General features: G+C 38.0%; 1 protein-coding gene across 1 annotated transcript in view; it reads right to left on the minus strand.

Annotated features, from left to right (window-relative positions):
* The window catches only part of Abca12 (ATP binding cassette subfamily A member 12), a 158,429-nt gene that overhangs the window by 20,423 nt on the left and 117,954 nt on the right, over positions 1-20,052 (minus strand). Inside the window, exons 30-40 of the mRNA XM_051190416.1 lie at positions 19,675-19,893; positions 18,495-18,691; positions 17,566-17,726; positions 15,873-16,109; positions 14,937-15,087; positions 12,545-12,797; positions 11,968-12,054; positions 10,874-10,967; positions 8,218-8,345; positions 6,577-6,664; positions 4,279-4,384 (exon numbers count right to left, since the gene is read on the minus strand). Coding sequence (XP_051046373.1) covers positions 4,279-4,384; positions 6,577-6,664; positions 8,218-8,345; positions 10,874-10,967; positions 11,968-12,054; positions 12,545-12,797; positions 14,937-15,087; positions 15,873-16,109; positions 17,566-17,726; positions 18,495-18,691; positions 19,675-19,893 — 1,721 coding nt within the window. The remainder of the gene's footprint in view (positions 1-4,278; positions 4,385-6,576; positions 6,665-8,217; positions 8,346-10,873; positions 10,968-11,967; positions 12,055-12,544; positions 12,798-14,936; positions 15,088-15,872; positions 16,110-17,565; positions 17,727-18,494; positions 18,692-19,674; positions 19,894-20,052) is intronic.

Genomic DNA, 20,052 nt, shown 5'->3' on the forward strand with positions numbered 1-20,052 from the left:
TTTAAAAGGTGAGAAATTAGGCGTGGCAGGTAAATGAAACACTGTCTACTTGTGTGGGGAACCTTCTGGAAAGAGACAAGAACATACAGTTCTTTTTGGGTTTTTTGTTTGTTTTTATTTATTTTTCTTATTTTACATATCGATCCCAGTTCCCTCTCCCTCCCTCCCTCCTCTCCCTCCCTCCCATGCTCCCCTCCACAGTTCATATATAACATGTGCCATAATTGAGAGTACATTCAATCTATTCCTTCTTGTGTTATTCTGTCTGGTCATGCCTATTTGCATGACTTCAGAAATATAATGCATTTAAATAAACTATTCACATTGGCATCGATTGTATGAGCACCTTAAAGAGCAGCTACTATCCCAGCCCTCCTTTTTGAGCTAATGATAGTAGTCAGGAAAAATGGTTCCCTTGGGAGATGGCCCCTCTTCTTTGACTACTTCTAAGAGACTTACTGTTTGAAAGTTCTACCTACCAGAGTTGGAATTGGGAACCTTGGTGTTGTATTTCCATAAAATCCCAAGAAGCCTCAGAGCTTCTAGCTGCCTCTATATTAAATTAGTAGCCATTTAATTCTACCACCACCACTAATTATTGGGTTGACACAGAGTTGTCTATTACTTCTGAGTTAGAAGCAAGGATCTTTCCTGTCTTTTTTTTTTTTCAAGGAGTTAAAAGTGGACATTCAAGTTTTCCAAAGACCATAAGTAATATGAAGGTAAATGTATACTGTCTAGAGAAATGTGGGAAAGAATGGTAAGTCATGAGACTAAGGATTATCCTCTATACCTAAGGAGCAATAAACTGAGCAACAACTACAACTTTTGTACTTACCACTTGGACAGTACATGTTAGGACACTTGGGTGCAATATTTGTGTATATTCTTAAGGTAACTTAAATTTATAATTTTTATTAAGAAGAGTATGACACTTTAAGTTGAGTTCCTCGACAATAGTGTGCTGGAAAGCTTCATGTTAACTTGACACAGGCTTGTATCATCTGAGATCAGGGAGCTTCACTTGAGAAAATGCCTCCATAAGACTGGACTGTAGGCAAGCTAATGGGGCATTTTCTTAATTAGTGACTGATGCAGGAGGACCCAGCCTGTTGTGGGTGGTGCCATCTATGGGATGATGGGTCCTGGGTTCTATATAGGCTGAGCAAGCCTACTTTCTATATAGAAAGCCATGAGGAACAGGCCAGTAAGCAGAATCCCTCCATAGTCTCTGCATCAGATCCTTTGTCCAAGCTCCTGGACCGTTTGAGTTTTTGTCCTGATTACCTATCATGATGAAAAATTATATGGAACTATAATCCAAGTACACCCTTTCTTCTCCATGTAGTTTTGGTCATTGTGTTTTACCATAGCAATATTAACCCTAACTAAAGCAAATAGCATGTTGAAGAAAATATAGTTTTTTAAAAAAGACAAAAACAAAGAAAAAACAATACTTGACCTCTGATTTTAAACACATTATAGGGAAATTTACTTTCTTATCTTCTGTGAAAATTAATGGTCTTTGTTCTGTTTTATTTTTATTTTTTAAACTGGCCTTCACTATGCTGTCCTGGTTGGTCTGGAACTCACTATATAGACCAGGCTGGCCTTGAAATTACAGAGGTGAGCCTACCTCTGTCTCTGTCCTGAGTACTGGGATTCAAGGTGTTGACCAATATTCTCTGTACCTTTAAAAAAAAAAAAAAAAAAAAAACCAAGGGCTGTTTTTCTCTTAACCCTTCTTAAAGACTGCTAATTTGTAATACAGACAAGGAAATGTTTGTCTTTTGTTTATACTTTCTATTCCTGAAATCAAGAAATATTTTTACTTAACCAGAGGAACCTTTGCAAATATAGTTTTGTCTACTCTGAAAAGTGCTGTGGAATCAGGTGTTCTCACGAGTGTATATCGAAAGTATATTGAAGTAACGTATCGGGAATAGACCCCTTTATCATAAACCTTCCTACAGTTGCTACAGCACCCAACACAATGTTTTAGGTTTATGACTGTCCAATGGATGCTTATTAAAGCAAATCAAACATTACATTTCTCATTAATAGCCTCACATGCAACTTACATAAAACGGAGGCATTTTCTGTGGTCTGTATAGGCATAGAGCTAAAATGAGATGTTTCCTGTTGGCCATTGCTGCTAAGGTAACAAGGGATAAGACTAAACAGCAGGGTAGGAGGAGCACATAGCTGTATAACATTTGTCGGAGAAAACACGCAAACCAGTATTCTTTGGGAAGACAGAATTTCCACATGAAGTTAACCACTAGAGGGAACCCCGTGAATATAACAGTTATTGACACTGCTGATGAAAGCTAATTAAAATACTTCATTAGCATATTAAGCTTCAGAGTAAATGGATTTTTACAGCTAAAGTAAAACTCCAGTTCACTTAGAATCTAGCAAAGATGCTTCCAACAAGTAAAGGATGATGAGAGCAAATAGGTTGAATTTATAGACAAGTTCTCTCGCCATGGGAGACCCCACACTCACACAGTGTGAAACAATACGTTTGTAAGATTGACACAGATTTCTCCTTTGAAAGGAGCAGAGAGGGTAGTACGCTGTCACTTTTCATAAGTTTGAATAATAAAATTTAATAAGGCATAGAAGATACGCTGCTCTCAATTTATGTACAACTTCACTTGTGCTTTATTTTGAATGAAAAATAAATTTCCTTTTAGGGTCAGCCTAAGTTTCATGTTCCCAGATTCTCTAATGCTCCGTAACTGAAAACACAATGGTGAGGCTGACAGCAGGGCCTCCTGGAGTCTACGGCCCCAGTTTCCATAGTCTAAGTAACGGACACTAATTACAAAGGAAACCAGGACACGGGCCTGTACTTTTGCTACTTCTCTCTAGCTACTTCTATAGCTGCTTACACTTTCATTATCTGTCTCAACATGTCTATTGTTCCGAGTACAAGACCCCACATGAGGGTTTAAAACCGTATTTCCGTCCAGGTTGTACTCACCTGGCTTCAATCACCAGGCCACTTTATTCACTACTTTTGACTTTGTCCTTTATTAATGTGCTATACCTAAAGACTATGCATCTTGTTGTTTTCTTTAAAGCTCTTCCTGCTGGGGTTGGGGGGGGGGGTGAGGAGCCAAACGGTTGAGAGAAAATACTATTTCCTCTGAAAACATACCCAATAGCTCTGCTGCCGGAAAGTGTATCTGACACTAGAGTTTACCTCCTCAGTTATCAGCACATTAGCAGGCACCAGAGTGCCTGAGGGTGGGATGATGGAAGGAAAAGGGGGCGGAGTCAGCTTTTATAAAGGATAGTCTGCTTCATTTATCCTTCCTAACAGGCTGTTTGCTAGGCTGGGTCCTGGCCAGCAAATGTATTACTTCATCCCCTCTCCCTTTATTATGACTTTTTTTTTTTTTTTTTTTTTTTTTTTAGGATCATATGGAAAAATAATTCGAGTGAGGCTCAAGGAGATGAAATGGTCTGATGAACAGTAATTGAATTAGAAAAAATAAATCAACTTCTTTTAAATCCCTGCCCTGTTTAAAAATAATGTGGAGGGCTTTGGGAAGACAAAATGGAAGCACATCGGGCTGAGGCTGGATAAACAGCTAGGGACATCAGCAGAAGGAACAGGCAGGACTCAGAGACTCAGGGAGTTCAAATCTCACTTCAGTGGAAGCATGGGAGCACAGTAATGTTAGCCCAAAGGGACTGCAAGGAGCGGCGATATTTAGCATAACAGATGTGTGCTATAAAAAGTGCTCTGGATATGGGAGCACTCTGAGTACAGTGCACAAGTTTGTGTTTTAAAAGTTTTGTCTTTGTAACAGAGTGTGGTGGTGTACAACTCCAATCCCAGCACTCAGGGAGCAGAGGCAGGCAGATAGATGTCTATTAATTTCAAGCCAGCCAGGGCTACAGAGTGAGAACCTGTCATTAAAAAAATTGCATATATATATATATATATATATATATATATATATATATGAAAAATAGTTATGAGTATCACTCGGTCAGGTCTTGTCTGCAGACAAATAAATAGTTCTGAAATATTTTCCATGGGGTCATAACAGCTAGCTGTGAGAGCAGAGTGACAAGAAGTTTGAGTTACTATCCTGACTTGACAAACAAGGAAACTAAATTAATCTGAAGTTAAGGGTTATCGAGAATGTTCCATCGGGGAGGGGTTGGAACTGTGATTTAGATGCAGTAAAACACCCACAACATACAGAAAGCACATTCACATGGAAGGCTGTAAAAAAAGATCATAGTCAGTGACCCTACCGTGCCGGGCAGCATCGTACTCTGACATGTTAACTCTGAGAAGGAAATTGTTGAGGCTGTTGAGATAAGCTGGGAGAGAATGGTAGCCTTCTGGGTCATACCACACCTGTCAAATTTCAAAAGACAAGATCAGGATTGCATTCCAATAAATTGGGTGCTCTTAACATCTGATAGGATACTTTAAAGAAGAGCATCAATTTCCCAATGACTCATTACCTCTCAGAAGATAATGAGGCACCCCTGGAGTGCTGATCATAGAAGGATCAGTGGCTTATCAATTTACATATGGACAGAAGTGGAGGGGGGAGAACTATATTGAGTAACAAAGAGGCTTAGTGGTTGCTCTAGATCAGCAGTTCTCAAACTGTGGGTCACCATCCTTTTGGGGGTTGAATAACCCTTTCACATCTTACAAAATCAGATATCCTGTATGTCGGATATTTACATTATGATTCATTACAGTAGCAAAGTTACAGCTATGAAGTAGCAATGAAATAATTTTATGGCTGGAGTCACCACTACATGAAGAACTGTATTAGGAAGGCTGAGGACCACTGCTCTAGGTTCTTCTACAGGCAAGGCCTGGAATGAACTAAGAAGCCATTGTATCTCTGTTGCAGATCCACAGGGACTGAGGTTAGAATGAACATTCTCAATGGCAGTAATAAAAACAGATAGCAACAGAGCAGAGAAAGGATTTGAAAAATTATGCAAGTATTGGGTTCTTAACTACAAAACTGACAGTTTTTTCTTAATCTTGTAATTACTCCTTAATTATAAATAATTTAAAGGTTCAGCTTAAAACACTTTTTTAAAACAGTAATCATGCTTATAACAAAGTTTCTTTCAATGTGTTGTTTGTATTTTCGAGTGTTTTTTTTTTGTTGTTATTTTTGTTGTTTTGGGGGAAAGGAGGGGAAATGTGATTGGGCTGGGAAAAATAAGTAATTAATAAATAATGAGGAAATGTATAGTTTTAAAACCCCCACTAACTTTCTGTGCCTAGTTAGGGAATAGTAACCTACAGGATGAAAGTTACTTTACCTGCTGCATCAAATGCAAGGTGTTTAAAATACTAGGATGCCTCAGTTTAAATGTCCTTAATTTGAAATTGCATTTTGACCTAGAGAGTCATTATTTCATGTTAGAAACCCCCTTAATTATGAGAGGACATTTACTCAAGTGTGGAAAGAAGAGAGGAAGAAAAGGACACTGAACTCCCAGGATTCTTATTTTCCACAGCCTTGATACAATCTGGCCCAACAGTGTCTACCGAGTAGGGGCACTGTGAGAATGGAATGAACTGGTTTTTCTAAAAGGAGATCCTGGCGCTTGACATGGAACAGTCACTAACTAAATGAACATTAATCGCTCCATTTTCTCCTCAGTTGTATGCATCTCTCATTACCCAACGAGACATGTTAAGAGTATATTAAATTTTCCTGTGACTACAAATAAGTAAACAAATAAAAATCCCTGTAACTGCTGCTTATCATCTGGATAGTCAGATGTCTTTGGCTCAGTGACTAGCTTGTCTCAAAGCATTGGTGCTATCTGGGAGAAGAAAAATAAATTGAGGTTATTTATCTCCAGTAATTAATTGTTATCCCAGGTTCAGTGAGAAGCAAGATTAAATACACACATTCCTGATCTCTAAAAGGTTGTGACACATACATAAAGAGAAGTGCATGAAGCGTAATGGCACAGTGAGTCCAAAAGAAAAAAAGTGTAAGGGTTACACATATTAATCTGACACACACTGAAGCAATCACTGTAATACTGAGCCCCTCCCTGATCCCTAGCCTTCCAGATCACGGCATTGACTGTATGGCTGAGCTTTCCTTACTCTGTAAGTTTATAGAAAGGCGAACATGGTCCATACACTACTATCTGTCTCTCTCCTTTTGCTTATCGGTGATCCCCAGGAGATTCAGTCTGCTTGCTTTCCAGAGCAGAGTACTTTCAGCTTTTATTTTCATTACTGAAAGTTCTATTGGAGAGATGGATGGATGCATGGATGGGATGGATTGATGGATGGATGGATGGATGAATATGAATTGATATGGTTATCCTATTTCAGAGGGTGTTTGGGGCTATGTAAAAAGCACAGTGCCATGTTTACATGTCTTTTGGATCTTTTGTATCCATCCCTCCTAAGAGTACATATATGCATCACACCACACACACACACACACACCACACACACACATATTTAATGTTTCTCACATGAAAATGCTTAGATATATCAATTTCGCACCCCTGCTTATATGACCTCCCAGAAGAAAGACCAAAATTTACCTTAGCAAGAGTTCTATTGACAGGAACTGCTGTTATATCAAAACGAAGGTCATTAGTCAAATTCAGCCCAAAACTCCAACCTCCATATCTACATAGAGCAACAAAATTTATATTTGTTTTAATGGAAAAAAATCTTCTGAAGTTGATCTAAAATATTTAAGTAGGAGCTTATATTTTCTTTTCTGTCCAGAACACAAACAGAATGAAATAAACAATATGATAAATGTTTTCTATTGATCCTTCTTGTCATATTTTAACTCAAGCATATATCATAACTAAAGGTAAGAGATTAATGTAATCTTTCTGGGGTGGTGACTTATGCATGTGATTTCAACACTCAGGAAACTGAGAAAAAAAGAGTTGCTATGAGTTCCAAGGCAGCCTAAGCTGCAACAAGAGATCCTGCCTAAATAAAAATTCCAAAAGAAACAGATCATTAAACAATTGTATATAGGCAATGAGCATTCTGAAAAGAAATGATCTAATCTAAAAGCTCAATATTGTAGTATTTAAATGTTCTTTTTAGAAAACTAATACCAGAACAATATAATTTATTATCTTGTTTCAAATTAATTATTTTCTAGTCTTAGATTATTGTTTGTTCCTCCATTTTTTCCTCTAAGATGCTTGAATGTGAATTTGACATGTTAGCTTATGGTCTTCATAAAAATTGACTTTAAAATCCAAGTAATAATTTTCAAAATAGACTAGTTTAGATATTTGCCAAATTATATTCAACTTAAATAATGGGGCAGTACAATTTATACTACAATAACCTCATCCTAGATGTGATGGCACAGGGATAAAATTTAACATGCAAATGATTTTAGGTCTAGTTTTTCATAATGAATCCTTTTTTTGTAATAAATTTACTTTATCATAAAATATTTGACTATATGAAACACAATAAACCTGAGTATAGACAATATTTGTTTGTAGCTAAAAGCATGTTTGTGGAAATTTCAGGGAGAAAAACAACAAAATATTAATAATGGTTATATATAGGTAGAAAAATAATGCTTTTTTTACCCTCTTGTTTATCTTTAACTTAACAACACTTTCCAGCGAATGAGAAGAATTTATGTACTTTGTGAAATGAAAGAGAGATGGAGGCAAGGGGGAAGTTTTGACAAAGCTAATGGGCTTTACATCATGTCAAATGTTCAGGGAACTGGAGGACAAGGCCTTGCATCCACAGGACACTTTGTCCACTCACAGACACAATCTGCATTTTGAGAAATTATTATTTCAACTCAGGCCAACTGTCACAAAGTCATGCTTTGGAACTCCAAGAACATACAGGACAGTCAATAACACCTCGATTGCTTTGAGATAAAAACAAGTACAGATTCAACCAATACATTCTAAGACCTTAAAAACCCAGTGACTTTTTTTAGTTTCCTCAAATGAATCTTAATTTAGTCATTACATGAATTTCAATACAAAAGGCTATATATACATAATAAAGTACTGAACCATAAAAAAGCCACATCAATGATCAGATCAATCATCAATCAATCAAGTCAAAACAATGATCAATTAACCATATAAATAATTTGCAATTTTGTCTCTACTATCTGAAAAAAATCTGTTATAAAGATCAGCAATCAATTAAATGTGTTACAAACAGGCTGTTTTTACCTTTTCTGAACAAAACGATTTGCAGTTGATATAAGATAATTTTCCATGTGGTTCCCAGTGAGGTTATAAATAACATGGGAAGAATAAGTTCTTCTATGAGGTGGGGAATAGTTGAATTTAGGGCATTCCTGGAAAATAAAATCAAATTAAGTTCTTCCCTCTTGTCCTGTGTAAGTTGAGTAGACAATGGCAACATTTCCTTATTTTTCCCATTGCAGCAAAGAACAAGGTGTCATCTTACTGCCTTTCGACTCCCCAAAACTTAGAGAAAGAACTTTCCTACCACCAAGAAATTGGAACAATTATTTCCTATGCATATATACTCGTGTGTTTAGGACTCACCTACAGCAAATACATGATCTCTCTTATGGTGTACTGACAAGGTAAACTTTTTGTTTTTGAAAACAGAAATATTTCAACTATCTCAGAAATTTACAGGGAGCTGCCTCAAATTTAAAAATAACATTACAAGAAGAAACTCTTGAAAACGACAGCAGTGAATTGAGAGTTCACAATGCATTAGTTTTAGCTACTTAGCCTAGGAGTAAAAAGGTCATTAAATATATTGGTTTACATATAGATTTTATGTATTAGTTTTTGTATACATGCATTTATTATTTGAGGGATAATTTTAGGCTTACAGAAAAGTAACAAACATAGTAATGATAGTTCTTGTGCCTCCTTGAATCACTAGGAACATCTTAAGAAAGAGATTCTATTTATTTATTTACTTACATGGGATTTTAAGACAGGATTTCTAGCTCAGACTGGCCTCAAACTTACTATGTACCTGAAAATGCCATTGACCTTGTGCTCTTCCTGCTTCTACCTCTCAAGGACAAAGATTACAGGTGTGCATCACTCTACCCAGCTTTGGAGCTTGTGTTTACACACTTACTTTTACACTGGGCTTTCTATACCTCATAACAACCTAGCTTTCATTTGGCTCCTGAAGTCCCATTGCCCTGATAAGTAATCTGGAGAAAATATAGCACAATGTAGTTTTTCCTCTCATCACTCACACCAAATCCCAGAGCTAGAGGCTTACAGTGTATGGGAGCTGTATAAAGTTTCAGATTCCTCTGAAATGCCAAAACTAGATTTCACTGTATATCAAGTTGCATCTACCCAAAGATCAAACTTCAGAATAGCATTGGCTTCCCAACAATTCAGAGGAAGATGTCTCCATGTAGACAGTACATTTCTGGAGATTTTTTTTATCAAGTTGTATTTTACATGTAAAGAAACACATGTATTATAAAAGTACTGCTTGATGGGTTTTGACAAAGTGAACACATCCAAGAAATTAGCAACAAAGCGGAAGGCAGAGCCCCATCAATTCAGAAGCCTCCTTCTCATACTCCCTGCAAATTGCTACCATCCCTCAAAGAACATAGATGAGGTGTTAGCCACTTAATTTTTTTTTTAGTAAGCACACAAAATAATGAGTTTGTTGTTGTTGTTGTTAAATTAAAACAGGGAGTGGAAACTCTAAATGATAGGTGAGACTAACATTTAAAACTGAAAGATTCCAAAATTACTAACAATAGTTCTTACTGTTATTAACTATCTTGCACAGGAACACCAAAATGGGCTATGCTCACAGGAAATATTTTCATTATAAAGTGTACTTAGGTCAGAGTACACCTTCTTATGCTTGAAGAAGTAATTGAAAAAGAAAGCAACTCCTCAGGTATGAGAGAAGTTGGTGACATGTTTATCCTTAGAAACCAATAGAGACTTATCTTCAATACAAATTTTATTTAAGCCAGGTGTTGGTGTTCCATGCCTTTAATCCTAGCACTGGGGAGGCAGAGGCACGTGGATCTCTGTGAGTTCGAGACCAGCCTGGTTTACAGAGCTAGTTCCAGGAGAGTCTCCAAAGCTACAGAGAAATCCTGTCTTGGAAAACTAAAAAAGAAAGCTTAACATTTGTAATTGAGCATATCAATTGCATAAGTTTATCAGCCCAATGTTGTTTGTGTTTCATTTAAACCTTGACTTCACCTTCTCTCCTCTAGGGTGCTTGCTTTGCTACACAGTATACATGTGATACATGTGTAGTGATTCAAACAGAAGTATGAAACTTGTCCTGTTAGCTTTGTTCTCATGAGAATTTAGTGAGCTGAAAGCTTAGAAAATGAAGATGTCTGTTCATAGAATAAAGGAAAAGTGATTATGGGATGAATTTTTAAATTTTCAGGAAGGAAATTTTGATGCAAAAACATTTCTAGATGTTGCTTGGGAATATGTGGATTTGCTCTCTAGACTGACAGGTGACTGACTTCCCAGCTGACTGCTGTGGTGGCATGCCCACTATATTTCCAAATACAACAGTTAACAGACACTTTTTGTGCTATGAAACTGAGCATCTCAGCTAGATGGACTTGTGATCAGAGATTCATTCTTGGTTGGTTTCTACAAAGACTGCTGTCTACCTCTAGAAATTTGTCTTCCATTATATTTTTAAAACAGTGACCTGAAGTTCAAAGTCAATATTTTTTGAGCTGCATAGACCTATATCTTAGAGCTACTAGCTTCCACAAAATGAAATTATGCTGACTCTTTGGTAACCTGGATAGATCTTTCAAGATTTGCTATTTATTCTCTTCTCCCACCCCACCAACCCCTTTATTGAAACTGAATTCTCTTTTACCTGGACATTGTCTGAACAGGAGCAAACACCAAAGTTGTCAATAGCTTCTCCACTCGAGTTCCATTTTCCCAGACTGTCTTTTTTCAAACATTGCCTATAAATAAAAATGATACTGAAGTAAGTAAGGTCTGCTTATGTGTATACATGCATGTTCTCATACTTGTGTGGGGGCATGTAAATAAGTAATTGGTGTTGAACTCAGGTATGTAGACACACTTATGATTGGCCGATATTTAATAAGTTGATTATGCATTGTAATAGTGCATTTAATGGGGGTGAGAATTATAGGACAGCATCAATTGACTAAACAAAGTTGAATCAAAGCTCAGGGTATTTTCTCACTACAGAAGGATAGGGCTTGGTGTTCCCTTTGTTCATTTTGTGTTTCTCATCCTGCTGATGTGCTAAAGTCAGGTTAGTATGTGTTATGTGCTAGCTTGAACATTTAAATAAGCTATGCTGTCTATGTGAAAATGCCAAAAGTAGAGTCGGGAGCCTTAGATCTTAGGTTACCTACATGTCATACAATCCAGACTTCCTTAGACAAATACACAAGTCCCTATGACCCCTAGTTTCTTCATCTGTCAAGAGAGAAATAGGGCTGGAGATAGCTTAGTGGTTAAGATAACTCATTGCTCTTTTCAGACAACCTAGGTTTGGTTCCCAGCATCTATATTGGGTGGCTCATAACCACTTGGAACTCCAGTTCCAAGGGATCCCACACCCTCTTCTAGCCTCTGTGGACACAAGGTGTGTGTGTTGTACACAGATACACATGCAGGTGCTCACACATGCACATAAAAAAATAAGTAAGTCTTTAAAAACAATAAAATGGGATTAACAATATAATTCAAATGTAATTGTAAAATATAACTATGAATACAAGAGGAGATAACATATAAGGAATCTAATGTTTATTATTATGGTATAGTATTGCCAATGAATGAATGAATAGAAAGATAAAATATGTCAGATACAGAATTTATATCAAGATATTATCCTTTTCCAGAAAAATCGCACACATGCACCTCATGCATTTTTACTCCCACTCCCACAAACCAGAGTGTTGGGAAGAAGAAAGGAAAACGACTTACGAGGCATTTGTATTCAAACACACGTTGTCAATACCAGGAAAGTTCCACAATGCTGAGACCAGGGCATTTGTGCTTGGATCAAAATTCCTGCAGTATCAAGCAACATAGGCTCATCACTAAACTCATATTTGCTAATAAATTTGGGACCTGAATTATGCTGTCTACAAGACTGCTTTTTCATTCCCTCCCTCCCCTTCTACTTCTCTGCCTCCCCCTACTCTCCTCCCCTTCCTTCTCTTCTGTTGGGGTGTGAACTGAAGGCCTCCACACATGCTAGACATGAGTTTTAGCACTTAGGTACACCCACCCTATAGGTGCAAAAATTTATGAAAGATACAGGCTTTGCTGCCCTGATGTTCTCCTATGACATGAATTTACCAATTACATATGATTAAAGCCTAACCATTAAAAGTAAACATATACTCTAATGTTATTTGTAGATGCACGTAAATCCTCTTAAAAACTTGTTTGTTCTAAGTAGTGCATTTCTTCAGCAGAATTAAGTGCCGTGTTTTTCTTCACCCAGGCACAGACTCTGGAATCACTATGGAAACAATCTTGTTGGAAAGTAACTCACGCATAGAAGGCTGTCTGTTCGGAGGTCCCATAAATGGAAGGAGAGATCAGAATCTCGGGATAACTGTTGCTGGAGTCTCTCAATGTGCCAAGGCCCATGGCAGTGGCTACAAAGACAATGGGGAGGATGACCTGAGCAATGAGACCCTTCCAGTTCCTGCGGGTATGGTGGAACCGCTTGATGAGAATAGCCATTATCTTCTTCAGCAGCAGTCCAAAGCCATCCAGCTTTTCGCTTCTTGTCAAGACTTTGTCTAAGTAAGGACAAGAGATTTGATGCGGTTCCAGGAAACCTCCATAAATCAAGTCATAACTTCGCAAAATACAGACAGATGGTATCATGTTGTAGGATGGGAGAAGATTCTGTTTTTAATATTCAGACTGAAGGCTCAGCAATCCATTTCTAATATTGCTTTAAATTAGGGACCACAATATGTGCCTCGTGAATAAGAGTATTTTAAAAAATTATGACTCACTATCATTAGTTATAATACATATGTGTAGTAATTTTATATGGAAAGTTAAAGATTCACAATTGCATAAATGAATTCTGTTCCATACTCCAAAGTTTCAATGCAGACTCAATATGTAATTACTAATTTTGAATACATAGAAGATAGTCTTATCAAATTTGAATTAAAATAGTATTAATAAAACATAAGCCTCATGTAAGAACCGGTTCCTACTATAGTAGAGACTATTAGTACTGTTGTTCCTGCCTGTAACATGAAGTCCAATGAACTCACGCTAAATGGAAAAGGAAACCTTCTCTAAGATATAAGTCTCATTCAACCATTAGAAATTGGGAGGTTTATAGCCTTTCAAGACTCTACCTTCAGCTCTATGGCTTCCAAAAAGGAATCATTGAGAACCTATCTACTTAAACCCCCAACCCCGAAATGCTTCCCAAGGCCTGAGAAAAATCTCAATTGCCTTTGAGAGCCACGGAAGCCATGATGACCATGGCTACTCCATGGGGCTCTCAGGGCTAGCCATTTCATCAGCTTCCCCCCAAGTCGATTCCAGTATACCCTCCACCACCCGTTTTCATGTGTGATAAGACAATGGTGTTCATCAACTCTGTGTACACTTAAAATTCTCCATCACAAATCATGCAGCACAAAAATCATGATCTTCATTTAGCCGATAAGGAAAAATACAAAGCTGCTTAATTTAAAATGAATTCCAATTAAGTAGAGCAAACGAGCTTAAATGCAAACTCATATCTCTGCAAAAGGGAATTGTACAAGGAGCTGAATATTTTGAGTTCATTAGTATTCTTTTCTGTTTCTTGAGAAATTACATGTGGATGACTTACAGGTGTATCAAAATGGAGTGAACGTGCTTCCTCAAAGATAGTGTCAATGAGGGGAACATTCTGAATGAAGAATAATTTCAAATTACAAGAAAAAGGCAGAGGCAAATATACAGAAGCCTATGGCCACTTTCCAATCAAAGCCCTCACTTTCTCTGACTCCACAGTCATATTCCCCAACAGATGATAAGCAAGAAGTGCAACAGAGGACAGACAAGACTCAGATTCCAGAAGTATACAAATGTAAGAGATGATCTTTCCTGACTTTGAGAGACAGGCAAACATTCACTGAAAAGGTCTGCTCCTGGAGTTGTCTCCTACTTTAATCAAACTGTTGAAATGATGAGACCATAATTCATATATCATTTTACTGCATGCTTAAGTAAATCAGGTCTCCGGGCTATAAATTAACTGGAGAGAGACTAAGTGACAATAAAAGCTACTTTTAAAGGAACTTCACCCCTCAAAGTTGTGTGATTTTTCAAATATATCCTGTGTGAAGAGTTGAAGGCAGAGCATTTTAATACAGATATTAACCTTCAGGTCTAACTTAATCAAGTCAGAGACTTTGCCCCAAACAATGCATTTATTTGTCCTGTGACTGAATCAGAGTTGGAGGGAGATAGATGCCTTTCCCAGGGGGAGGTGATAAAACAACAACAACAAAAACTTTATTTTGGATGACTTTGCCCCCCCCATGTGTGTACCTAATGGTAGAGTGTTCCTTCACAGCACTGATTGCCAGAGGAACTGTAACTTGTGAAGCACACCTCTGAAATTACAGAGAGTTGTATCCAGAGAATGATTTCTGATGAGCAGAGCACACTCCCTCATCATCTGTCACAGGGATTTCCCGAATTCACCTCGCTTTCATAACCATCTCACTTTTGAGAGGGAGAATTTGATCCACCATAATGAATATTTTGTGTGTCAAAAGGATGCCTTTTATGTGTTAGGATTGTTAATTTAAAAAGAAACTTTAAAGTTGAATTCCAACGGAGAGTAAAAATCTGTGCCTCTGTTTCCCCTATTCTGCCATCTATGAAAAATAAGCAGAGCATGCGCATTGTGTTTATACCGTCTCTGTCTGTGAAGTTGCTGCTGCTGACAGACAAATCATCAGGAGTTGAGGTGCCGTTGACACTGGGGTTCCCAACTTTCCTCTGTGTTAAGTGTTCAAGGCTCATATTACCAGTTTTTTGTGAATCTTTTGTCAAGTTTAGGAAGACCTAGAAAAAGAAGTCAGACCACTTCAATTAACATAAAGGGGTACAAATCTCTTGAGATCTTGATTTTGATTTTGAGTTATTATGACACTTATTAAGACAACTATTTCCCAACCTACATTGAGAAAAAATTTTTACATGTAAAAGGTGGTCATTCTCATCTTTTGGATGTAAAATGTTGAAAAACATTTTCTTCTCAGAAATCAATCTTCTGTTGGAACGGTACCGGGAGTTTTAAGTTTTTCTGATTTGGTAGCATATTAATTTAAAAATACTTTTCCCTTTAATTAGAAAAAACCCTTTATATATTCCTCAAAGGACAGAGAAAGTCATATGAGCCCCAATATATAAAGTCATGGTGTTGGGAGTAGGGGTAGGGAGAGAACTAACTAGACTTCTGTCTCTAGAACCCACAACAGTCAGAGTCGCAGTATGCACTTGTATTTCAGCACTGGGAAGATAAACATGGATGGATCCTTGGTGCTCACAGGGCCAGCCAGTCTAGTTTATGTGCTGAGGTCTCAAAAAGCCAAGTGGACAGCTTTAGAGAAATGGTTGTCCCATGACCACAGTAGGCTTGTGGACAAGAGTGCATAAAAACTGCACCTACATTAACCTATCCGCATGGAGAGACATGGACACACACAGGGATGTGGTACAGATAAAGTTCAGAGGTACAGCAGTTGCCAATGTTCACAGTGCTGGGCTTGACTTCCAGTGCTTTAAGTAACAAATAAACAAACAATAAAGAAATAAATGGAACAAGCAGTAAGGAGATGGTCACATACCTCTTCGACAGTGGTATCTGAAATGCCATAGCAGCCGATGTTGAGTTTACCCATTCCCGAGTCCAGTGCTCTCAGGAGTGACAGGTAAGCACCCGAGACCTTAGTGCTAAATGGAGGGAGCACATACACAAGCTCTCCCCCGATATCCTCCTTGAGGTAGGCTTCAGGGAGGTGTGACTGGATCATCGCTGTCACTGCTGCTGTGTCACAGATTGCATTTGTGTCTAGATTTGGACTCTGGGAAGGAGAAGAAAAGCAAAGCACTCTCCTGAGTCAGATCACATACTATCCTTTTAGCCATCCCCTACCCCACGTGGGACTTACAAGTCACTCTCCTCTGATGCATTCTTCCACCCACCACCCACATTCCTCTCCCTTGCTTTAGTGCAGTGTTAGCTCTTCGTCTCTCTTGCTATAGTATGTCAGGCCATGGCACATGGTCTCTACACCCAGGCAGCCAACATGTCCCATTCTCACACCAGCTCGAGCTCATGGTTTAACTGATACTTCTTCCTCCACCCCTGGCCTTTTTTCTGTCTATATTTGTAGAAATAAATAATCCATGAAACTTATCATTTACTAATTGCTAATGCGTTAAATAATTTACACGCTGATTATAGCATCTGAATTTTTCACATCCCATCAAACACTAAGTTCATGAAGCCAGTATATAGAGTTCATAGCATGAATTCACTGATGCAGCCCCAGTGCCTAGAATAATGCTTCGATACACCATACAGCACAATATTCCTTAGTATGTAAATTCCTAAATAGAATGAAGAATTATTACTTTTGTGTTAGAAGCTCAAGAATAATTTTGCTAGTGTTTAAAAGAAAATATACTACAGATTAAATGAAAATTCCAGCAGCTACTTGGAGAGGGAGAGTCAGTTTTTTTAATGTGGTGACCACTAGTAGGTTGACCACATTTATGGCAGGTCCCTGCTCAAAAAAGTAGCTGGGCAACACAAACTGGACTTGATTTGGGTAGGTATGGAGAAGAAAATTCAAGTCGAGTGAGTAGGAAAGGGAGAGATGGAGAGAGTGGGAGGAGTTTGGGAGTAGATGTGATCAACATCATATGGAATTCTCCAAGAATTAACTAAAATGTTATTGATGAAAAAGGCTCTAGCACTCGAAGCTAAGGAAATAGGCTTCCACCCAAGCCTGAATTCCGTCATGTATTTTGGAAGTCATGCCAAAATAACTTAGACGTGGAGTCATCCAAAAGATGTTCCAAGTCTGTTTCCGCTATGCAGTCTAACACTTGCCAAATAAAGACATGACTTCATATGTGCTCTTCATTTCATTTGCTTTCTCTAAGCCATAAAATTTAAATTTCTCTGAAATGTTAGGGGGGGGAAAGGCTGGCAGTCTACCAATAACCTTTAAAGAGGTATCACTTTGTGCAGTGCCAGCAACACTGATAGAACATGGGAAATCACCAGAAGTTTTGTAAATTCTGGGGGAGCTAACAACATTAGATACTCTTGAGATGGGAGCATAAATCTGTTTATTTTTCTTTTGTTTTTGCTTTTTTTTAAACCAATACTCTTACAGAGATTTAAGAACCACATAAGATAGTGTATTGATGAACTTTAGCAATGAGTCAAGTTGGAGAGAATTGGTCGGCACTTCATAGAAACACTTAATTCATCACCCCATGAGATAGTGCACTTCCCCTCTTACAAACCTTCTTTTTGGTGAGTGTAAGGTGGTAGCCATCTCCAAAAGCTTCCTTGAGGTAAAATGGTGAGCCACAACATCGGAGCCCACCCTGTTCCAGGAAGGCAATGCGGTCACTCAACACCTCAGCCTCATCCAAGTGGTGTGTCGACAGGATGATTGTTCTGGCTTAAAAACACAGGTGAGAACAGCATAGAATGAAAAATGAGGATACGGGCTCCATGGAACAGAATTAGCAAGAGCAAGCTCTGGGATTTCTGAGGACAAGAGTGAGTGGTATTAATCTGAGGTGAGTGAACCTCTGTAACGATCAAAGGGAAATTCAGAATGGTGCTCTTAAATCTATAGGAGGGTGTGTTATATGTAATTTGGCAGCAAACAGGTCCTTATTAAGCTTAACAGCCAATGCCTATCATGTTGTGTGCATCAGTAACCCCCTCTCATTTGTCAGAGTTTTGCTTCCTTTGTTTCAGTGTGCCCTCCCTCCCTCTCTTGCTCTTTCCTTCCTTTGCTATGAAAGAGCAGTCATTTTAAAGACTTCTTTGAATATTCCTCTTGGATTGATCCACTCCAGTCTGATTACTTCTCTACATCATACCCTGCTAGCACTTATTTAGTCTTTTTTCAGATTACTTTCATTTGTGTATGTTTGGTATCTCTGATTAGATTCCATTCTCCTCTGGGTAGACTTTGAAACTGCCATTGGATCTACACAATCCCAAAAGCCCATTAAGTTCAACTCACAGTGTGTACTAGGTAGGTATTAACTAACTGACCCATACATCTCACCAAGAAGTCTTAGAAAAAGAAAAGGCCCACCTCAGACAGTTTGAGGGTATTGTATTATACACAGAGAAGTTTTCAACTTGATTTTGCATAACCATGAGTGTAGACTTATGACTGTTCCATGGAAAAGTTATGAAAAAACACTCATACCTGTTTTGTTCTTGGATATGACATCCCATATACTTCGACGAGAACATGGGTCAACTCCAGTGGATGGTTCATCCAGAATCACAACCCTTGATCCACCAATGAGAGCTATAGATATGGATAATTTCCTCTTCATTCCTCCAGACAATGTTCCTACTCTTTTATGGCGATGGCTATACAGGCCAGTGTCTTTTAAAGTCCTTCAAGAAATAATTAATGGTGTTACTGTGTTCACTAATCAGTTAATATATCTTTAATGATCAGTAAAATGCAACACTGATAACACAAAATGGTTTATTATCATTTTCCATCTTATTATCATAAAAATAATTACTAAGAAAAAACACAAGAGAATATAGTCAGTGCATTTGACAAATGGTTGGAACATTGGGCTTTTTTTTTTTTTTTGTGCCAGATCATGTCAAAGGTCCTAGCAAAAAGCATTGAACAGACAAAAAAAATACTTGTTCATAAAGAGATTAAGAGGTTATGGGTGCATGTGTTCAGAATGTGAAGAAGAAACTCCATTAGATAGTTATAATTTCAGCAAAGTTTATAATATACCAGGTGGTAATCAACACACAATTAGGAAGCACAAGAGAGGAAGCACATAGGAAGCACAAGAGAAAGAATGGTTGGAATATACTGCTTTAGGGCTGTATGTATAGTAGTCACTCTCAGAAAATGTGAGATGAACAAAGACTGAAAAAAATGGTCATTTGGCCAAGAGAGGGGATCAAACGGTTTTCAGGAAGGGTGTGGTAAGTTGTGAAAAAAGACTAGTGGGAGTCAGTAGTGTGTAGTCAAGGGTATAAGTATCCTACATTCACAGAGCAGAATGAGTAGAGTGTGAAAACAATAGATATGAGACAAAGGAAAGGGCATGTAGGGTCTAGTTGGCCTTGGTAATGACATTATGGAATGTTATTCTAAGTGTGACGGAAGCCACTTTAGGTGATGCACGAATAACATGGTCTGATTTGCTCACTCATGGGCAAAGCTCACTCTGACAGCTCTTTAATCAGAATAGATAAGATTTGGGGAGTGGCAGCTGGAAATCCAGTTAAAAGGCATTGGAGTGCAGTACACATGGAGAACAGAAACAAAGGACCAGGGCAACATATAAGGCATTGAGGAAAAGTTAAACAGTGTGAGCCACATCCTTGCTTCTGGCTTAACTCACCTTTTAACCTCATCATGGAGCTGCGTTTTGGTCCAGTGAGGGACTTTGATGGAGCCATATAAAAGAAGGTGCTCTTTGGTGGTCAGGTAACTGAACAAGACATCATGCTGCATGCAGACTCCCATGTTTTTCCGAACAGTATTCAGGTCTGTCTTGATATTTTTTCCATATACAAAAATAGTACCTGCTGATGCACCAAACAGCCCAGTCAGCATGGAGCTGGAAATGAAGATGTAATAAATTAGGTATGGACCAATCACTCAAACTAGATAGCAAAACTAAATATATCTCATAGGTTAGAAAAAAAAAAAAAAGTTGGAGTGCATCGCTCTAAGTGAAGGCAAGCTGTGAAATAAAAAGGCGTCAAGCAGGAATGAA

Source organism: Phodopus roborovskii, unplaced genomic scaffold (genome assembly GCF_943737965.1).
Source record: "Phodopus roborovskii unplaced genomic scaffold, PHOROB, whole genome shotgun sequence".
Classification (NCBI taxonomy): domain Eukaryota; kingdom Metazoa; phylum Chordata; class Mammalia; order Rodentia; family Cricetidae; genus Phodopus; species Phodopus roborovskii.